The sequence below is a fragment of the Rhipicephalus microplus genome, chromosome 1 (assembly GCF_043290135.1).
Source record: "Rhipicephalus microplus isolate Deutch F79 chromosome 1, USDA_Rmic, whole genome shotgun sequence".
Taxonomy (NCBI): Eukaryota; Metazoa; Arthropoda; class Arachnida; order Ixodida; family Ixodidae; genus Rhipicephalus; species Rhipicephalus microplus.
In genome coordinates, this window is record NC_134700.1 from 271,446,851 (window position 1) to 271,465,826 (window position 18,976).

At 48.6% G+C, this 18,976-nt stretch overlaps 1 protein-coding gene across 1 annotated transcript in view; it reads left to right on the top strand.

Moving 5' to 3' along the window:
• Positions 1-18,976, top strand: part of LOC119188173 (integrin alpha-9) — a 76,780-nt gene that overhangs the window by 22,777 nt on the left and 35,027 nt on the right. The window contains exon 2 of the mRNA XM_037436094.2: positions 17,801-17,931. Within this exon, the coding sequence (XP_037291991.2) occupies positions 17,801-17,931 (131 nt within the window). The remainder of the gene's footprint in view (positions 1-17,800; positions 17,932-18,976) is intronic.

Consider the following 18,976-nt stretch of genomic DNA (forward strand, 5'->3'; position numbering starts at 1 on the left):
GAGAACTAGAAAAAAGCGGGAGCTGCAGATTACGACAAAGCTTATTCGTCAACACGGCGCAATGTATGATTGCGCAGTCCTATATATAAACGAAAGGAGGGACATTGAATGTTATTGTCTTTTAAAGTTCGATGAACATTGTTTATTTATTCTTTCGTTTAAAACTGCGCAAACATATATTGCGCGGTGTTGAGGAAAAAAGCTTTGTTATATGTTTGTATTATTGTCTTTGTATTATTGTTTTATTGAATTAGCTTTGTTTGTATAAGCCGACGCTGTATTTTTTGTCTCCCTTTTTTATTGTGCTCCCTATTTTGCGCTGTTTTCTTACCGATATGTCGAATCAACACCCCCAATCATCCAATTTAGCTACAGGACAGTCAAAGTTGTGGTTGTATATCGAATACATAGACTAAGTTACACTCTGGCTGTTTACGTGCCATAGTCATAATTGATTATGACTACCCGGCAAGTTGGGCTTCTTCAACGAGCACCTGAAGTTAGTGCAAGTACAGAGGCGTTTCTGCAGTATTTTGCCGCCACTGAAATGCGTGTTCACCGTGACTGCATGGGAATCAAACCTGCACCCTCGAGCTAGTATAGCACGCAGTGTGCCACTTTTAGCTATTAAGCGATATCGTTATAGGGCTTGTGGATAAATAATGACCTCGATAATGATACCGTATTACAGTTGCTCGAACGAGTCAGGTTCACCTCTTTGCACTAGTTTTGACCTTCCTGTGTCGCCTTGCAGGACATTATTTCCAACCGCTGAGACACGGGGGAAAGATAGAACAGTGTTATAGACGGTAAGATGAAGAAGTCTGAAGAAAAAGTATTCAATTCTGCACTGATAATAACATGTGGAGTTTTACGTCCCAAAATCAGGACATGATTATGAGAGGAGGGATCTGGCGCAGTTTCGATCATCTGGTGTTCTCTAACGTGTGTTGACGTCACACAGTTTGCACGGGACTCTACCATTTGGCCCTTATCGAAATGCGTACCGCCGTGGCCATGGAGGAGCGATCCCGCGACCTGCGGCTCAGCACCCGAGCACCCTATGGCCACTGATGCACCGAGGCGCACAAATTGTGCACTGATGCCTGGTACACATATAGCGAGTTGGCTTCGTATATATTTCACTGCGACCCTAAACACACTTACCACCCTCTAGATTGCGAGGCAATTTTATCGCGTTTTCGTAAATAGTGCAAATACTCTGGACTTGAGGGGTCACGTTTTGTATTTCTCACTATAACATGATGTACACCAGCATCACGGACACGGGGCGGACAGCGCCTTGACAGTGATTCAGGTTCTAACCGTCGGGTGGCTTGGGTGTCCGTATACCGATAGTCGCAACGTGTGCGCTTCGCATGTTTGTTTATCCCGACGTCCGTCGCGAAGACTTGGCGTTGTGTTCTGGACATTGTCGAATTCCCTCATTGGCCGTCCCCTGATGTGGTCCAGACGGCTGGGCTGCTGCGGCCTCTCTCATTGGCGTGAGATGTCGCTATTGCGAAATTCGAAAAAATCTGGCGGGATTTGACAAATGTGCAGAATGGCACACTTGTAAGGCACGCCAAGACTGAGTCACAATTGTCGGATGGCGGCAGTGAATAAAAAAAACAAATGTGGGGGAAAATGCCAGTAGGAAGGAAGAAAGGAAAACAGGGGGAAAAGAACGGCTGGGAGGTTAACCAACCTATAGGCAGCCGGTTTGCTACCCTGCGCATGGGAGAGGGATGGGTGAGATGAAAGATAGAGAGCAGAGAGGGAAGAGAGAAACACAGCACATTCGGCAGCACACGTGCGCACACTCAGTCATAGTGCAGTCTTGTCTTTCGCGGTGTGTGACGTTGCTGTTACAGTCGCTTGTTCAAGTCCGTGTCGCGTAGGAATTTCAACAGAGCTTTCGTCGCCTTCTGTTGCAATGTCTTCTCTCAAAGTGCCAGAAGAGAAATGAACAGCTCAACGGGACAGTATGACGAGTGAGTGTCTCTCTAGAGAGACGTCGACAAATTAACTGCAAGACGACACGCCGGTTTCGCAAGCGGGGCCGGGGCTTCCCGAAACACGCAACACCCGCGGCGTGAGCGTCGGGACTCGCTCGCTGGATTCCGTGCCGACCGGTTGTGCCCTCGCGATCTCCGACGTCAGCGTAGCTCTTGCCGACTGGGCTCGCCCTACGTCATCTCCTGACGCCGACCTCCGACGACAGTGTGGCTATGACCGACTGGACTTGCTCTACGCCACCTCCTGACGCCGACAAGAGCTCTCGCGAGTGGTGCCCCGTCCTCGGACTCCTGTGACCGTGTTTCCATATTTCCTATCTCTCCTATCCCCTCGATATGTCGTCGCTCTCTCTGGCTTACCACCTCACGCCTCTCTCTCTCTCTCTCTCTCTCTCTCTCTCTCTCTCTCTCTCTCTCTCTACACCTTTATTCCTATCTTTTTAATCCCTCCTCACCCCCATCCCTTGTGAGGTACTGTTGAGGTGTCGCTCGCTGAAGCAGACAGTTACGGGGCTCACTTTTCTCTTCCTTTCTCTCTTAGAACCACTTAGTGAGTAGAGGGTCGCCCACTCATCGCAGGCACGCGTGAGCCAGAAGGCACGAGCCACCCTGCAATCGACAACATAGTATGTATATGCCTCCCTTCACGGCTGTCGAAGGGAGGCATATACTGCTGCGCCCGGAAGCGCGGTGTATATGCGAAAGCCGCCGGCACAGGATGTCCTGACTCCGCGGCGCCCGCAGGTCGCGAGGATGCCGTGCACGGGAGTTGCATTCACTGATGACACAGTGTGGCTCACATGCGTGCGTCTTCTTTTCCGAGAAGCCAGTAGCTAAGTAAAAGAACGGCGTGCTCTTGACTATTTTGGCACATGCTGGCGTGTCGCGTGTCAGGCGCAATCACCAAATCGCAACAAGTGCAGTGCGCGCTTATATGCGACCGCGTAGGCGTGCTCTGGGGACAAAGTTTCACCGCAGTGCACTCGCTCACGCTTGTTTAGTCGAGTGCGAAAGAAAAAAAAAAAAAACTCCGCCATGGATACGGAAGTGAAAGTGAAGAGATCACATGCTTGTCACAGTGGCCTGCGCAATTGGCCTTTGGACTTTCCGGCCGTGAAGGCGGGAATTAAACATTTTTTTTAATGCAACATCAGACGTATGTGGTCGCAATTGTCATCAAAAGCATACATATCATAACTCTGCGCATTAAAAAAATGGCGTGAAAGGCCCGTCCTAGCAAATTTGTGTGGCAGGATTGGCCCCCTTCAGATCATTAGGAAAAGAGTCAACGCCTCCCACCCCTCTAACACGCCTATGTATGTGATATAAACACACACACGGCTTTGTGCTACGCCCCCCACCCCACCGCCACGCCTATGTGTGCAATATAAACACACACATGCACACACAAACACGCGCCTCGCCGCGGTGGTCTAGTGGCTAAGGTACTCGGCTGCTGACCCGCAGGTCGCGGGTTCAAATCCCGGCTGCGGCGGCTGCATTTCCGATGGAGGCGGAAACGTCGAGGCCCGTGTGCTCAGATTTGGGTGCACGTTAAAGAACTCCAGGTGGTCAAAATTTCCGGAGCCCTCCACTACGGCGTCTCTCATAATCATATGGTGGTTTTGGGACGTTGAACCCCACAAATCAATCAACACCCAAACACGCACAAACACATACACTCACACACACGAGCCGCCTTCCCCAGGCCGGTTCGACCCAATATCTTGTTTGACATTCCTTGAAGGCCCCCCGTTGTTTTGCTAGAGCTTATTTGCACAGATTACGGAATTTCATTGCTGAGTTTCTAGAGAACTACCTATGTTCACTGGTCGTCGCTGTTGAGTTCCTGCACCAAGACCACGACAGAGTCTCCTTGATAACGAAACGAAACCAAACCAGGCGTCACTTGTTTCATATCTTTATGGCAGCTCTGGCGACTCGAAAACGTCGGCATGACCGACAAAGAGCGTGAAGGTGATAAGGAGAGTGGCCATGCCAACTCCCTCAAGCCAGTGGTCTGGTTACTTTGAGTCACCGCTGTACACAAAACGCGTGCTCAGCTTGAAGCGACCAGTCGATAAAAACCGCACGCATGACTAATATTCCATCGTCGAATGCAAGTTACCTGCACGCCCGCTGTGTACAGCTTATAGTAACTAAGGTTACTGCGCTACTAAGCTAGAGGACGCGGGTTCGATTGCTGGACGTAGAAGCCGCATTATACATAATGGGCCCGGTATGGAAGAAACACCCGTGCGCTATGGTTTAGCTGCACGTTCAATACCGCGAGCGGTTCAGAATAATCCGGAGTTACTTCACCACAGGGTGTCTTATAACGTGTTCTGGTGCCGGTACGTAGAGTATGCCAAAGTCACTTCATTTCACTATTCACGACCCATGCTTGGTCGTTAGGTATGCTAGCTCTATTTAGTATACCCAACGCATTTCGGCATGCTCGAAATCCAGAAACACGTTTCTAAACCATATCATAGTTCTTACTCTCAAAACCAGAGAAATAACTTTAAAACGGACGCCTCACTGATTCCTACAGCGAGAAAATAGCGCGATGGGAGCGTAAGGTTGCGGAATCTTTCAATGCTTTGATTGACTGGCATAACGAAGACCAGCCAAGGCTATGCAGAACGAAGGGGGGAAAAGGGGAATAACGTAACCAAGACAGTATATATAGTTTCAGAGAGGATGTAAAAATAAAACAGCTTAAATGTTGAGGACGGCTCATAATGTTTTATAATTCCTTTAGTCGCAAATACATTTCCATGCCGAAGAGACGAAGTACTGTCCTAATTGTAACAGCATCCCGTACATTTGCTACACCATCCGGAATGCTAAATTAGTGCAATGGCATTGCTTAGTAGAGAATAAATATTCTTACCACTCCTTAATTTTGTTTATTCACACTCGGGCCATAACGAAAAAGAACGGTGCGGTGTGGAAACGTAAACAAAATACACTTTGCAATAAATTCTTAGCAAGAGCTTTCTCGAATTCTGTGGTAGATTTTACAAAATATCCGCGAACACGATGTCTTATCGGAAGAAGTGTTTGTCGGGTCGGGCTGATCGAAATGGGATTCTATTACCGCGACACTTGGAGCAGGAAAGTATACTATCCTGGTAAAATAAATCGTGCTGCACGGTTCCAAGTGACGTCTGCGCTGTAATTTACGCTGCGGCAGGCTTCGTTATTGACGGTGCTGTTATTTCTAATTCTACGAGAGAAGCAGCTTTAACACCTGTCCCATCTGACTCTATAAAGCCGCGGGACCGAATCCTGGCCACGGCGGTGTCATCCCGATGGAGACAGAGGTGCTAGAGGCCCGTGTGCCTAACGTATAGGTGTACGTTAAAGAACCTCATGTGCTCGTAACTTCCGGAGCCCCCCACAACGCCGCGTCTATCTTAATCATATCGTGGTTTTGGGACGCTAAAATTCAAAAGCTAATATAGCTCGTTCCATTTTCTAACCTAGGTAACCTTTCTATACTTGTGCAGTATACGAAATCCCCGCTGATTGATGTTCGTTTCCTTGGAAGTAATTTGACTGGGTCGTGGATTCAGACTTTTCTTACTGTTTTTCTTATACACTCAAAATTTTTGTGCATTTGTTCTTTTGTCTCATTTATCTTGTTCTCCTGCGATGCGTAGGTGGTGCAGGCAGGGCATTTTCATTTATCACCTTATTTTTTCACTTCATGTTTTTCATTTATTTTACCGCCCAACTCCACATTAATGTAATGTCCTATTTCCTTTCTGCTAACTCGCGACTTCGCGAGTTAGCAGCCAACCGTGATCACATGGTTGGCTGCTTTTCGCGGCTGTAGCTATCCTCGAGGCGTGACTAAATCGGGCGTTGATCTCGCCCCCGAGATTCGAGACATTCCAAGCTGTACCAGCACACAGAGGAGCGCGGACGGGTGCCACTGTGTTGCCACAGCCGTTGGTGAGGTTCCTTGTCTCGGCTCCGTGCATTCCCCGGTCGCCCGGTGATAAGGCCAGTGATAAAACCATCGTCGCCTTCTTTCGTTCTTCTTTATTCTCATTCCTCGGGTGGGCTCGACGGATCCAGCGCCTGTGTAGATAGCGCGCTGGACTCCTGTACGATTGCTCCCTTCAGCCGCGCTCACCTTCACATGGAGGCCATTTTCAGCGTATGAGCAGCGATACGTCAAGTTGACGTTTGATAAGCTCGTCCACTTCACGACATGACTTACAGAACGCGCGTGAGGTTATCTGCGCGTCTACTCCTCCCCCATCCGTGCCTCTTCCTTCTCCCTATAAGCTGGCATATAGTGTAACGCCATTGATGCTTGATTCGATGATGCGAAAATGCGCTGCTTTGGCTCTTACGTTGCATTTGACCTGTGATTTACATTCATAAAGTTCAAGAAGAACATGTTCTATGTCTACACTTGGACGGTTAGCGTTTTTGTTTTTATATTTGAGAATGCGCAAAAGTCATTATGCTGAGGGGGCCCTTTTCTTTTTCGAACCATCGAATAAACAAACGTGTCATCAGGTTTGGTCCTCTTGCAAGTCGCCAGTCCAGCGAGTTCTTCTTGGGCCGTGACTCACTTCGCTTTGCAACGTCATCGGCGTTCGAAGTGCGTCTGGCATTTCCTTGGTCAGGTGAAATACCGGGAGCTGAGGCGAACTAACGATCGACCGACGTTTCCGGCTGAGTGGAGTGGAAACACCTACTTATTGTTGGGTGGCCATCCTGGGTGGCATCGGGACAAGCCATTACTCTTCATATTTGTTTCGCTTTGGTCTTGGCTCTTGCTCGCGCCTGGCCGCTGCATACGATGCCAGTAACGGAAGCACTCGACTGCTTATTTAGTTGCCGACGCGACTTGAGCAACGTGTGCCCCAAGAAGTTAAACATATAAAAAGTGATAGCGCAAGCGCTCTCTGGCTCGTCTGAAAAGGAGATATGCGAGCGCCTTGTTGCGCCATGAGGAGTTTGAGGAGGACCGGTATGTAAGAGGTCTACCAGAAGCGATCTTGCTGTGGTCAGCCGTAGCGGCCGAGCGCACTTTTATCGGCGCGAGCCGAAAGGCGGGCTTGCACAACCCCGAGCCAACGTTGCGGAAGGAATTGTGTGAGGCCTCTTGAATGGAGAGAGAGAGAGGAAGCAGATGGCTGCCCAAAAGTCGTGAACGATGCGGGACAGGCGGTGGTGCGTCTTCAGGAACTTGGCCGGGCGGGCCCAATTTTATTTTTTCCCCCTTCTGCTCGCCTCTCTTGTCCAGCTGTGCGGTCTAGTGCGGTGACCTCAATAGCGCGCGGCGAGGGCAGTTCGTCGGCCTGCCGCGGCGCACGTCCGCTACTCCGTCGCTGGTCCTCCACCCTTTCTTCGTGGGCGTTGTCATGCCGTGAATCATGGCCGGCTGTGAGACGCACGCCGGCCGGCCGCGCGGTGCTGGTGACTACGCAGGCCAGGAATCCGAGTCGCTCTCTCTCTTGGTCCGTACGGAAATGAAGACGCGACTGGACGCGATCATCCCGATCACGGAGTCTTCTGGCCGCCGGAAAAAATGGCCTGGAATCGAGGCCTTGCACTCAGTCTTAGTTTCGTTTTCCCGAACCTGTGCTGGAGCGCCGTATGGGCTCGTGTTCACTGCTGATGCTTACGTGGGTTGAACCAAGGAGGTTTAAGTTAATCTTGCTGGAATAGAGGCCGCCTATACACATACCAACGGGCTAGAGTGAAGCCGTGGCGGCCATCTTGCCATGGGCAAGATACGGTACCCAAAGCGTGCCCGCCGCTTCTTTCAGCCGTGGTTTTTTTACGGTTATGAAGGGCATTACGTCGTAAATTGTCAAGATTAAGAAGTCATGGCAAACAAGAATACAGTCGAGTTTATTCTGTTTTTTTAAGCGTTTTCCTTACAAGCGTGTACACAGACGAAGGGTATGTAACGTTGGTTTTTGAAAAGCAGAATACTCGTGAGAGCTGAGCTCACTTTCTCGGCATTCATTTTCTTGTTTATTTTCTTCTTCTGCGTGTGACGGAATCTTATGCATAAGTAGATTTGGACCACTTTTTTTTTGCGTGGAATATAAAAGGTGATGTCGCAAGCTTCACGTGTGCAAAAGGATATCCTGATCGAAAAAAAAAAAGATGTATGTATGAGAGGAAGCTGCAGTGAGCCCCCCTCCCCCCCCTCTCAACCTCTACACTCAGAATGGGGCTTTTAATTCACGTTCCCTTTTATTTTAGCTTGAGGATAAAGCCTCGATCTTTTGGTTCACAACAATTTCTGTGTGGTGTATTTTGTTCTAAAGCTGTTTTAGCTCCCCTTAGGAAACACGAACCATTTTTTTTTTAATGAGCTGCCGTGTAGTCCATGCAACTCTCACATTTTCAAGTTGAATACAAATGACGGCACGAGTATCCCTCGGTTATGATCGTTTTCTTTGCAGTTAGTTGCACCACAAACATTGCACAGTTCAGACACTGGTTTTTGCTCGCTGCACTTCAAATGATAAAATGAAAGGCACGAATGTAAAAAAAAAAGATAGCCCCCTATGTGTTGCTCAAGCATTGTTAACTACCATCGTGGTAGCGAGTTAAGCTTCTAATTAACACATCTAAGAAGCAGGGGCATAGCCATTGATTGACACACCGGGCCCCCCCCCCTCCCCTCCGTCCCCGAATTTTTTTCGCCATAGCATAGAGAGCGAAAAATAGTGATTTCGAGGGGGGATCCTCCCGAAAACAACAAAATGCCCTACCCCCCCCCCCCACCCCCCAAAAAAAGAACAAAAAAGAAACATTGCCTAGGCAAGGTTTATGACAGGATTAGTTTATGAAGATCCATAATAGCTCACAGCGCACTCATTTCACCCATGTCGTGCACTGTCAGCTACACTGGCTACGAAATGACGGAGACGCGTATTTAATTTCAACGAATAGTTAACGGCGTGTTATTTTCCCACTCGCTCATCACTCTAGTGGTATCAACAAGCACAAGGATGTGTACAGTGGAGATTGCAGGCGTTTTTAGAAACGCATCTAGCCCCAGTCGGTCAACTTGCGGGTCACAGTCCGGTTGTAACAATTCGACAAGTGCCTCTAACGTGTGTGATCGCTGTATTTTTCGCTACCAGTCATCCCGTCATCAGACGACACAAGTGTTCAACAACACACCCCGAAGTGCTTCGAGCACTTTGGTCCTTAAGAAACCCGTTTGAAAAAAAAAAGAATGAGCGTCAGATATGTGAACTAGTACAGGTTGAGAGCTGTCAACATGCATGCATGTGTTCCGGCATACAGTTTTCATCAAGCCCGAAATATGGCGCAACCGAAACATTGTCCCAGAAAACCTTTTCGCTTGACGTATCTGGCCTTGAGAAAGGCACGATGTATATCCATTACAACGTCCGGACGCTCTACAACACCGGCGAACATCTGGAACATGTGTGCGGCCCCGCAGCCGCTTGAGTTGCTGAAAGCGCGCTTTATATAAACACGGCCATATATATATATGGCCGTGTTTTATCTTTGCTGTGTTGTCGTTATTGTTGCCTCTATCGCGGATATGCTGATCGTCCGATTGCACGTATTGTGGTGGCCATGGTTGGTGACCACACGAAATCGCTGCCGCCGTCTCATTCCTGCAGCCGAGAAGCCAGTCGTGCGCCCCTGTTCAGTTCACTTACAGTTAACACTATAGTTCACTGTATAGTCGCGTCTATAAACGTTGCTCGCGCCTGGTCATATCGTCGGCCATGTTGGTTTTCGAGTGTGTCGTGCAGCTATGGCAAGTTGCGTAAAGCGTGGCAGTTTGGGCTAGTCGGTATGACATGACGATAGTTGTAGTGCGAGAACAGAACGACGACAAATCGACGCAGACAACCTTTTTTATAGCGCTCGTGTCCTTCTAGTCTCGTGTCCTTCTTGTCTCTTTGTCGTCGTTCTGTTATCGCGCCAAAACATCGTGGTGAATGGTCTCGCATTCAGAGCACATGTAGGACGTGCGGAGGAAGTCGCCATCGCGCTAGCTGCCGCAGACCAGGACTCGCGCGTCATCATTATACGGACTCGAGATGGGCCTGCAGAAACATTCAACCTGGGTATGTCCCATACCTGGCGTACCGCATCTTACAAAACAGTAATTATGTCGGGGCCCCTGCGTCCCGTAGCATCATATGGGCTCCAGCTAACACGGGCCTCGAAGGTAAAGAAACGGCAGGCGCCGCTGCCCGCACGCTCACTCTCCGGGTAACGCCTTCAGACTTTTCCGGAATGCATCCCTAACTAAATCCGGTCTTGACATTTCGAGAAATTGCTGAATTCTATCAATTTGGCCACGCGATTTGTCATAAACCCTGTAAGGGCCTTACAAAAGCAGATGAACGCTTACTCCTCCGCCTTTACACCAAAACACTGCTGTGCCCGGCAGTTTTCAAATATCTTGATCCTGCGTGTGTACAGGAAAATGCCCGCACTGTGTGTAGAAGTCCTCTGACATCTCCCACATGGTGTGGGCATGCAAGTCAACTCTGCACTTCACCCTAAAACCAAACCCCATCCGGAAGGACTGGCAGGCAGCCCTGCTCAGCTGTTCCGACCTGGCGAGCCAGAAGGCCCTGGTCAACCGAGCTCGAGTCGCGTTGGCTGCCAATGGACTTCTGTAACGAGGAGCCCACCTAGTGTGTGTGAGGGGTGGCCCGCACCGGCCCATCTCCCCCCTAATCCCTGTATATTGTGATGTAACGGTGAAGGCAACCTTTATTAGGCCCAGAAGACACGATGAAGTGACCACGCCCAAGGCACAGAACTCAGACAGGCCAAGTCCCCACATCAGATGAAGACGACGACCACTCATGATGATGAATATGTGTAAAGATTGTAGATGTGCTTAATGAATGCCTACACTAACTCCCCCCCCCCCCCACGTGAAAGCGGTCATCCTGACCGCAGTTCTTGGCCGCAGTTTAAAGCGAAGAGGAACGCCGTATGAAAGGCTTCATGCGGGATACGTGGACTATTTCTGCTGCCCTGTAGCGGCGGTCCGTCGGAAGAAGAACGGGTGCCACGCGATAATTAACAGGAGACGTTTGCTCCAAAACAGTGTAGGGGCCAATAAAACGTAATTGAAACTTCTCGCACAGTCCGGGAGTGCGAATGGGTGTAAGAAGGAGGACTTCGTCGCCAGGGCTGAAAGACACGGCACGATGAGAGGCATCATATTCAAGCTTGCGATCCTCTTGCTTGGCTTCAGTGTTGACGCGAGCCAGCTGGCGGCAATGAAGTAGACGAGACACGTATTCTTCTCTTGAAGATGAACATGGTTTGACAGGCGCAGAGAAGAACGAAACATCGAGGAAAGAAGAGGGGAAGCGACCGTGGACGAGGTAGAACGGCGAGTAACCGGTTGTGCGCTGTACAGAGGTATTATACGCAAAAGTGACAAATGGCAAAATGGTGTCCCAGTTTCTGTGGTCGGGTTCGATAGACATCGCTATCATATTTGACAGTGTACGATGAAAGCGCTCAGTCAGGCCGTTCGTCTGAGGATGGTAACTGGAGCTTGTTTTGTGTGTAGTGCCGGATGCCTTGAACACTTCTTCGACGAGTTCTGAAAGAAATACTCTTCCACGGTCGCTCAGGATTACACGAGGAGCTCCGTGTCGAAAGATTATTGCTCGAAGGATGAAGTCAGCCACTTCCGAAGCTGATGCAGAAGGCACGGGAGCTGTTTCGGCGTAGCGGGTCAGGTGGTCGACTGCTGTAACTATCCATCGATTTCCCGTGACAGTCATAGGAAGCTGATTATACAGGTCAATGTCAACTACCTCGAGTGGTTGCAGGGGACACGGGAGCGGTTGTAATGACGGTACAGGACGTGGTTGTTGAGCTTGAATTGCGTCAGCTGTCGGCGAAGACGGGCGTTAGGGGGTCGGCAAGTCCCGTCAAGACGGTCCATGATGCGGCGACAGTAAGGGTCAGCACGTTGGTGCGATAAGAACAAACCACACTCGCTTGGAGAAGTTGGGTCCACATGCAGTAGTTAATGACGAAACATGTAGGGAAGAGACGGCCGAAAGCTTCTCGAGTGCGGCAGTGGCGGGTTTGTTAAGTGGCTCCGAAGAAAGCGGGCAACGTGAAAGTGCGTCGGCGTCTTGAAACGTGTCCAGTCCGTAATGCCCGTTTCATGATTCAAAAACCATGTTTTCGCTACGCCTGTCAGATAGAAGGAAACACGGCGAAGCTTGCTAGGATCATCCCAGTTGTTAGTGGAACTCGCTCGATTGAACTGGTCCAACCAATCCTCCACATCTTCACCTCGAAGTCCGGCAAACCTGGGCGGCTCACGCTGGTGCGCGGTGATAATCCACGATGGATAGGCCGCGGTAGCCGCGGCCGTGGAGGTAGACACAGAAGCGCCGGTTGGCTCGTCCTGAGGCATGTTACCGGACACCTGGCACAAACGACGACCTGAGCGGAGCTCCAGGAGGCAGATCGGGCTGGGAGAGGACGGAAGATCGTAGAGCACACTCCACCACTTGTGATGTAATGGTGAAGGCAACCTTTATTAGGCCCAGAAGACACGATGAAGTGACCACGCCCAAGGCACAGAACTCAGACAAGCCAAGTCCCCACAGCAGATGAAGACGACGACCACTCATGATGATGAATATGTGTAAAGATTGTAGATGCGCTTAATGAATGCCTACAATATATATATAAATAATAAAGTTTTCTCTCTTCTCGCGCTGTAACTATTGTCATGCGTAAAGCGGCCGCGTTTATACTCTAGGAGCACTTTTTAACCATAAATATTATTAAAGACGATAGTCTTTTTTGGGAACCTTCGACGCTAAATTTTTTGTCTGTCTGTCTGTACATTTGTCTGTTTGTCCGCGGTAACGATCTTCCTAAAGGCACCAAACGTTACCTCAAACGGCCGACCCTATCCGCGGCGTCCACCAATATTGCTCAAGATTCAGCGTTCATACTTGAGCGACTGTCAATTAAAAAGCAACTATTGCGCATATCCGAGGCACCATAACAACACGTATATGTTTTTTTTATGTGTGCCTTTATACTAGACAAGGCACACACAAGTAATTCTAAGGACTGTAGCGTTTATCTCGTTGCGCTGCAATGCGATGCTCAAAAAGGCAAGTGTTTCCAACGCTTTGCTGAGACGACACGGTGGTGGCACCTTCCCGTTGCTTTGCGTTCTACTCCTTATCGCTTCCGAGACAGGCGCGCATCTTTCTCCGTGGGTTGACGCCTTCCTTCGTGTTCGAAGATAACTGCCACATGGCGCAGGTCAAGGGGCATTCACGTGCCTCGATGCGCTCGTTCGCCTTCGCTGCACGGATCGAGACTCTCTAACGCAGCGCTTTCAGAATACAATTCACCAATTTTCTCACGCAGAACATGGAATAAACATTTTGTTCACTCTCACCACATGCAAGACTATCGTCTTTCGGTGACACTTGCAGTGAAACATGCAGATACGGGGCCATTTTTTTTTCTGGATGCAGGCATGTTGCATGCAAGTTTTAATATATTTTTATTTCTCCCAAAGCCACGGCTCAGGAGGGTTAAGGTCATTGGTCATCATTTCAACGTGAAATTTGTTTTCGTCGTGTAGGTGTTCTCTGGTGTGACAGCGCGCAGGTAAAATGACATTAGGTCCGCTTAATGTCATTCGCTTAATGACATTAGATTCGCCGTGTGACAGGGGTTTAGTAGGTGCTTCTTCGTGATATAGCCGAGGTGCCAAGAACTTCATAGCGTTGAAACGTGTGAAGCCGACGTTGCGTCAATACAGATTATCTATTGTTCTAAGGCTGAAGTTATCAAAATGCCATTGTTTGCTTGTTTGGGTTGGGAAGTTCACTTAATCGGCAGAAGAAACTGCGTGCAGCGAAGTAGAACAGTGCCTATTGTTCGTCGCCTGTCCTCGTGTGCGACCGCTCGGTTGAATGAAACGGATCACGCAAGGATCACTGGCAAACAATGGGAAATGTCTTTCCACGCTCGCTTCCGAATTGGCGTACGCGTCCGGTGGATGTGCAGCTGCGCCCAATGCCGCCGCAAATCATCCAGGGCCCTTGAATGAACGCACAAGGGCTCGTTTCTTTGTCACAAGCTTATGAAGCCGCTTACAAGCTTACGGAGCCACCAGACAACGAAGCCAAGGAGTGTATTGCGGGCACTATTTTTAGTATTCAAACTTATTGCAGTAAATTATCAAATAAGTGTAACGCCAATAAAGTGAACGAAAAAGCAGCTTAGCCGCCGGTATAGGGACCGTCCCTGCCGGCGTCGAAGTTACTTCTTCGTCAACTTCAATTCCGTTTCACGTGTCGGATAATTAGTGCACTGCAGTTAAAGGCGACAAATAATGGCCCCTATACTTTACTTTTATTCATTGTGGGGTGGTTTCATTTGGTAAACGTCCCTGAGGAAACTTCCATCCTGGTGCCCTGTACGAGCATTGGGCACATGTGCCAACTGCGGCAATAATATACGTTCATTGGTGGCCCTATTGGGGTATAGGATGGAAATACCCTATGATTGAATTAAACTGATTAGCGGAGCTGCTGATGGGGTTCATCTATTTTTTTTTCCCTTTTTGGTGGGGATATATAAATGTGTGCTTTAGAACTTTCGTTGCTTCGTTCGTGTATGGCTTATGCAGTGCTTCGCGTATGGTCTGTGCTACCCGCTCGTCCCGCCTGCGATGTTTCCGTACACTTAACGATAATCTTCTGTAATGTGATGACTGCTACCCGTTCGTTCTGATGACAGCTCTACAGCACAGCGCTAAAAGTGACGTAACCGGGAATCGAGCCCACGGGCGCATTCCGTACTCCGTGAGTACGTGTGCCGTACTCACGGAGTACGGCACACGTACTCCGTGACATCACGCGTGATACAACCATCGTGGGGCCGTGATTGTCTAGTGTTTGCAGCGTTTTACTGCTCACCCGCAGGTCGCCGGATCGAATCCCGATTGCGGCGACCGCATTTCGAGGCGGGCAAAATGATAGAGGCTCGTGTGCATTATAGTTTTACGTGAACTTACGTTAACGCACGTTACACAGCACCTACTCTCCGGCCGGACTTACGCAAGGGTATTGAGGACTACAGGCCTACGTGACCACCTTTAACTTTTGTGTGGTGCCACCGCTGCATACGCGTCGGCCCATTGACTGACAATCCTCGTTTTTTCTCTCTCTTCTCTTTTCTCTCTCTCTCTCTCTCATCTTTATGCCCCCATCCCATTCCCCCAGCGTAGGGTAGCAAATCGGGCATGTGCCTGGTTAACCTCCCTGCCTTCTCTCTTGTTGTTCATTTCTCCCCCCTCTCTCTACGCAAGGGTGGTGGCCGCAGACTCGTACCTATTCTTCATGCTGAAAAAACCCGACACCGGCCCGTTCATCTCGGGCCGTCCCGCCTGGTAGGTGTTCTGTGGCGGGGCCCGGAAGTCGCGTCGCAAGTGCGCGCCCATCGCGCCATCGCAGCTGCTGCTGTGCTTTCGAGTGCGCTGCGCTGCGGATGTGCTGATTCTGACGATTCCAAGTCCACGGCGGAAGAACGGCTTGCTTCTAGGCAGCTGGCCTGCGGCGGTACTTACTAACAGTCCAGCGGAATACGTACAGCCGCTCGTGCCAGTGCGAAGACGCTTACCTCGACTAAAACTTCTGTCGCATTGCCAGACGCTCAAGTTAGGCGCGCGGAAGAGAGGGGAGAGCTAGACCCCCCCCCCCCCACCCCCTCCAGCCCCCGGAGACTGCGAAGCATACAGCAGCGACATCTTTATTAAACTTTTATTAAACAGCGTAAGCACACGATGCATCCGCTTGAACACTTGATAGATGTTACCAATGTTGCTTTACGCTTATGAAGAGCAGAGGTTCTCATTTACTATAATATTCTAACGCGGACTGAAAGAGCGAGAAAGAAGCAGAAGGAGGGCGCGCTCGAGCGATGGTGATTTGGCAGTGACGGTTGAGCGCTGGCATTTTCAGTGTAAATAAACCCATCACATCCGCAACAGCTTTGGTGGAGGTGCGGGGTAAGGATCGCCGCAATATTAACATCCTGACAATATATTTCCTTTTTAAAATGTTTGTTTATTTGTAATCTCTTATTCCTTCTTTTCATTTTTACATTTTTCATGTTTTTCGTTGATGTGAATACCTAGACACATGAATGCCTAGATTACCTAGACATAAATTGAACTAAACTTAGAGAATGAAGTTAGTTTAGGTTAGGATATGTGTGATACATGCACTTGAGCATCTTGCTGTAATTCACTGTAATTTCAGGAATGATTATTTTAGTGCACTATAGTATGCCAGCTGGCCAATGCTATGTTTGAAAGAATAGAGTTTTAAGGGTTGGTAATCTTTGTCTTTTACATCTAGATTGTTAAATAATTATTGTAAAAAATTTCACCTTTTGATGCATTTAGCTCTGTCGCACAAATGTCTTGCGTGCCTTTCTTTATTGGAATACTTCCGAGCATGGCGGTGGAGGGGAAGGGGGGTGGAGGGTTTGGCGACTTGTGCGGTCACTCCGGAGGGTTCTAATAGAGAGGGAGAGGGGAAAGGTTGGAGAATCCAAGTCCGTCATTGCGGTGGTCTATATTTGGAATTGTACTTATTTGTGCCTCATTACAGCAGCACAGCTATAAATTTGGGGGAAGGGTGGGGTGGGGGCAGCACTTGCATTTTCCTTTACTGAAATCTCTTGACGCCGCCACATGCCCTTCGAGTTCTTCTTCAATGTTCGGATTTAGTGGAACACAGTACCCCACACAACACTGTATGATTGATCCTAGCTCATTTCTTAAATATACAGCTTTCAAAACGATAAAAATGTAAGCTAATATGAGTGATTGGTCTATTTTACATTATTCATACAAAGGGCACAATAATTTTCACTCATACTTACACTTTACTTTGCCAGTGCTTATTGACCATAGCTTATATAGTCACGAAATTATTTTCGTTTCAAATATATCACTAGGTAGGTTTCCCAATTTTTTTGGAGGGTATGTATTGAGGGTTATGGGAGGTTGTAGCCTTGCATTTAGTGAGGCACATAAGGTAATATGTTCGTCGTTTATGAGCAAATTTTGAAAGCTGCTAGTGTTTTGGCACAAAATAAAAATAAACAACTTTGATCTTTATATTTTTTTCGTATTATCATGTTACAGTAAATGTAATGAAGGTGGAGCTTCTGGCCATGTTATTTTTTCAAGCTGCACACTACTGTAAAATGCCAAACAAGCAGCCCCTCCCCCCCACTACGGTGAAGAATCATCCGATTGGATTCGGAAGGCAGACGCTTGCTTGGTCTGAGACCGAAATTCACGACAGTGGCCGGAGAGCCACTGAAGATTAAAAAAAATCTCATGCACGTTTTTAATGAAATGCTTTAAATATAAAACATTTCATAAAAAACATTAGATACGCATTCAGTGTACTCATTACTGTGGTTGTTTTTACACAAGCAATGATCATTTTGAATAAGTGGCCGCAGCGGAGGAAGGGTGGGGGTACGCTTGCATGGTCATTGGCGCTTATTTTAGATGTTAAAAAAAAAAAAGGTAGGGGGCGCTTGCTTTGCTGGGAGCTATTGCTGGGAACTTTACAGTACACAGCTGTAGTAAGGGTTGATCCTTTTTGAATCAAGTGTGCAGTTGAAAGAGCAACATGGTACCAGTATTACTTCTTGGAAAAAATGCATTTACGCTCAATGAAAAACTTTCTTCTTACTTACAGAGCCTTGGTGTCAGCTATTAAGGGCAACTCAACCACTTTGGGAGAGGATGTTTACCAGCCTGGTGCCCTGTTCAAGTGCAGGCCGCAAATACAAACGAACCCGTGTACTGAAGTTCGTGTTGACAACTCAGGTGAGCCAACAAACAGTTATAATTCAGCGCGTCATGTTCAGTCAATGATGTAACGAATGTAGTAAGCCTTAATTGTAGCATGCCAACAGCTTCACTCCTTCTGTTGTTATGACCGTCGTCAGTAGGCGCTATGCTGTCGCTGAGAAACGTAGCCGGGCAGCGCTCCCACGCCTGGAACCCCAGTTTTCTCGGAACCAGCGTCCAGCTGCAGGGAGTGACAAAGGGATTAGAAGACGGTTCGTGAGCCAATGTCCCTACAAGCGATTCCTCCGGGCCGGCTTGTTTAGCTAGACGGCGAAGCAGACCAACCGCACAGGTCGTGTCTCCGCGATTCAAGTGTTTACTCCTTGGCTGCCCTTCCTGGGAAAGGCGGAAGAAGCAACCCAACCGCCAAATTGTTCCGGAAAGAAACCCCATTTCCCCTATTCTCAGAGCATTGCGTCAAGAGGGGCAATAACTATTCGGCGGACCATATGCTACTGAATTATGGGTCAATCACACACACACAAAACACCACCCTGTGGGTGGTGTCTTGTGTGTGTGTGATTGACGTTCTAATCAAGGAGGAGGATCCCGACAGAGTTTAAAAGGACGCTGCAGAATGCAGGACGTGGCTCTGAACCATGTAACGGTTCAACCACCACGCTCGTGGTTTGTGAACTCCCAACCTCATGCTGTAAATATTTGTAAATAGTGCCATAAACCTGTTTGTTTTTCGTATCGTCATCTTGTCAGCATTCGTTTCCTCCACCCGAAGCTACACCACGTTACCACAAGAGACCGGGCAGATCCCGGTTCGCAACAACTGGTGATCAGCGCTGGGATTCGGAGCGACTACTGGCGAACAGTGCCCAGAGCCGCAACACTGTGGAGACCATGTTGTGTGCATGCAATATTGTTTGCACTGCATGTGTATGTCATGTTTGTCATGTTGAAAGCAAACTTTCAAGGAGTAACAAACACAAATGAAGGAAATGCGTGCAGTACAAATAAAGAATCGGAAAAGTTCTTTCAAAAATAATGAGAAACACAGTTTTTTTTTTCA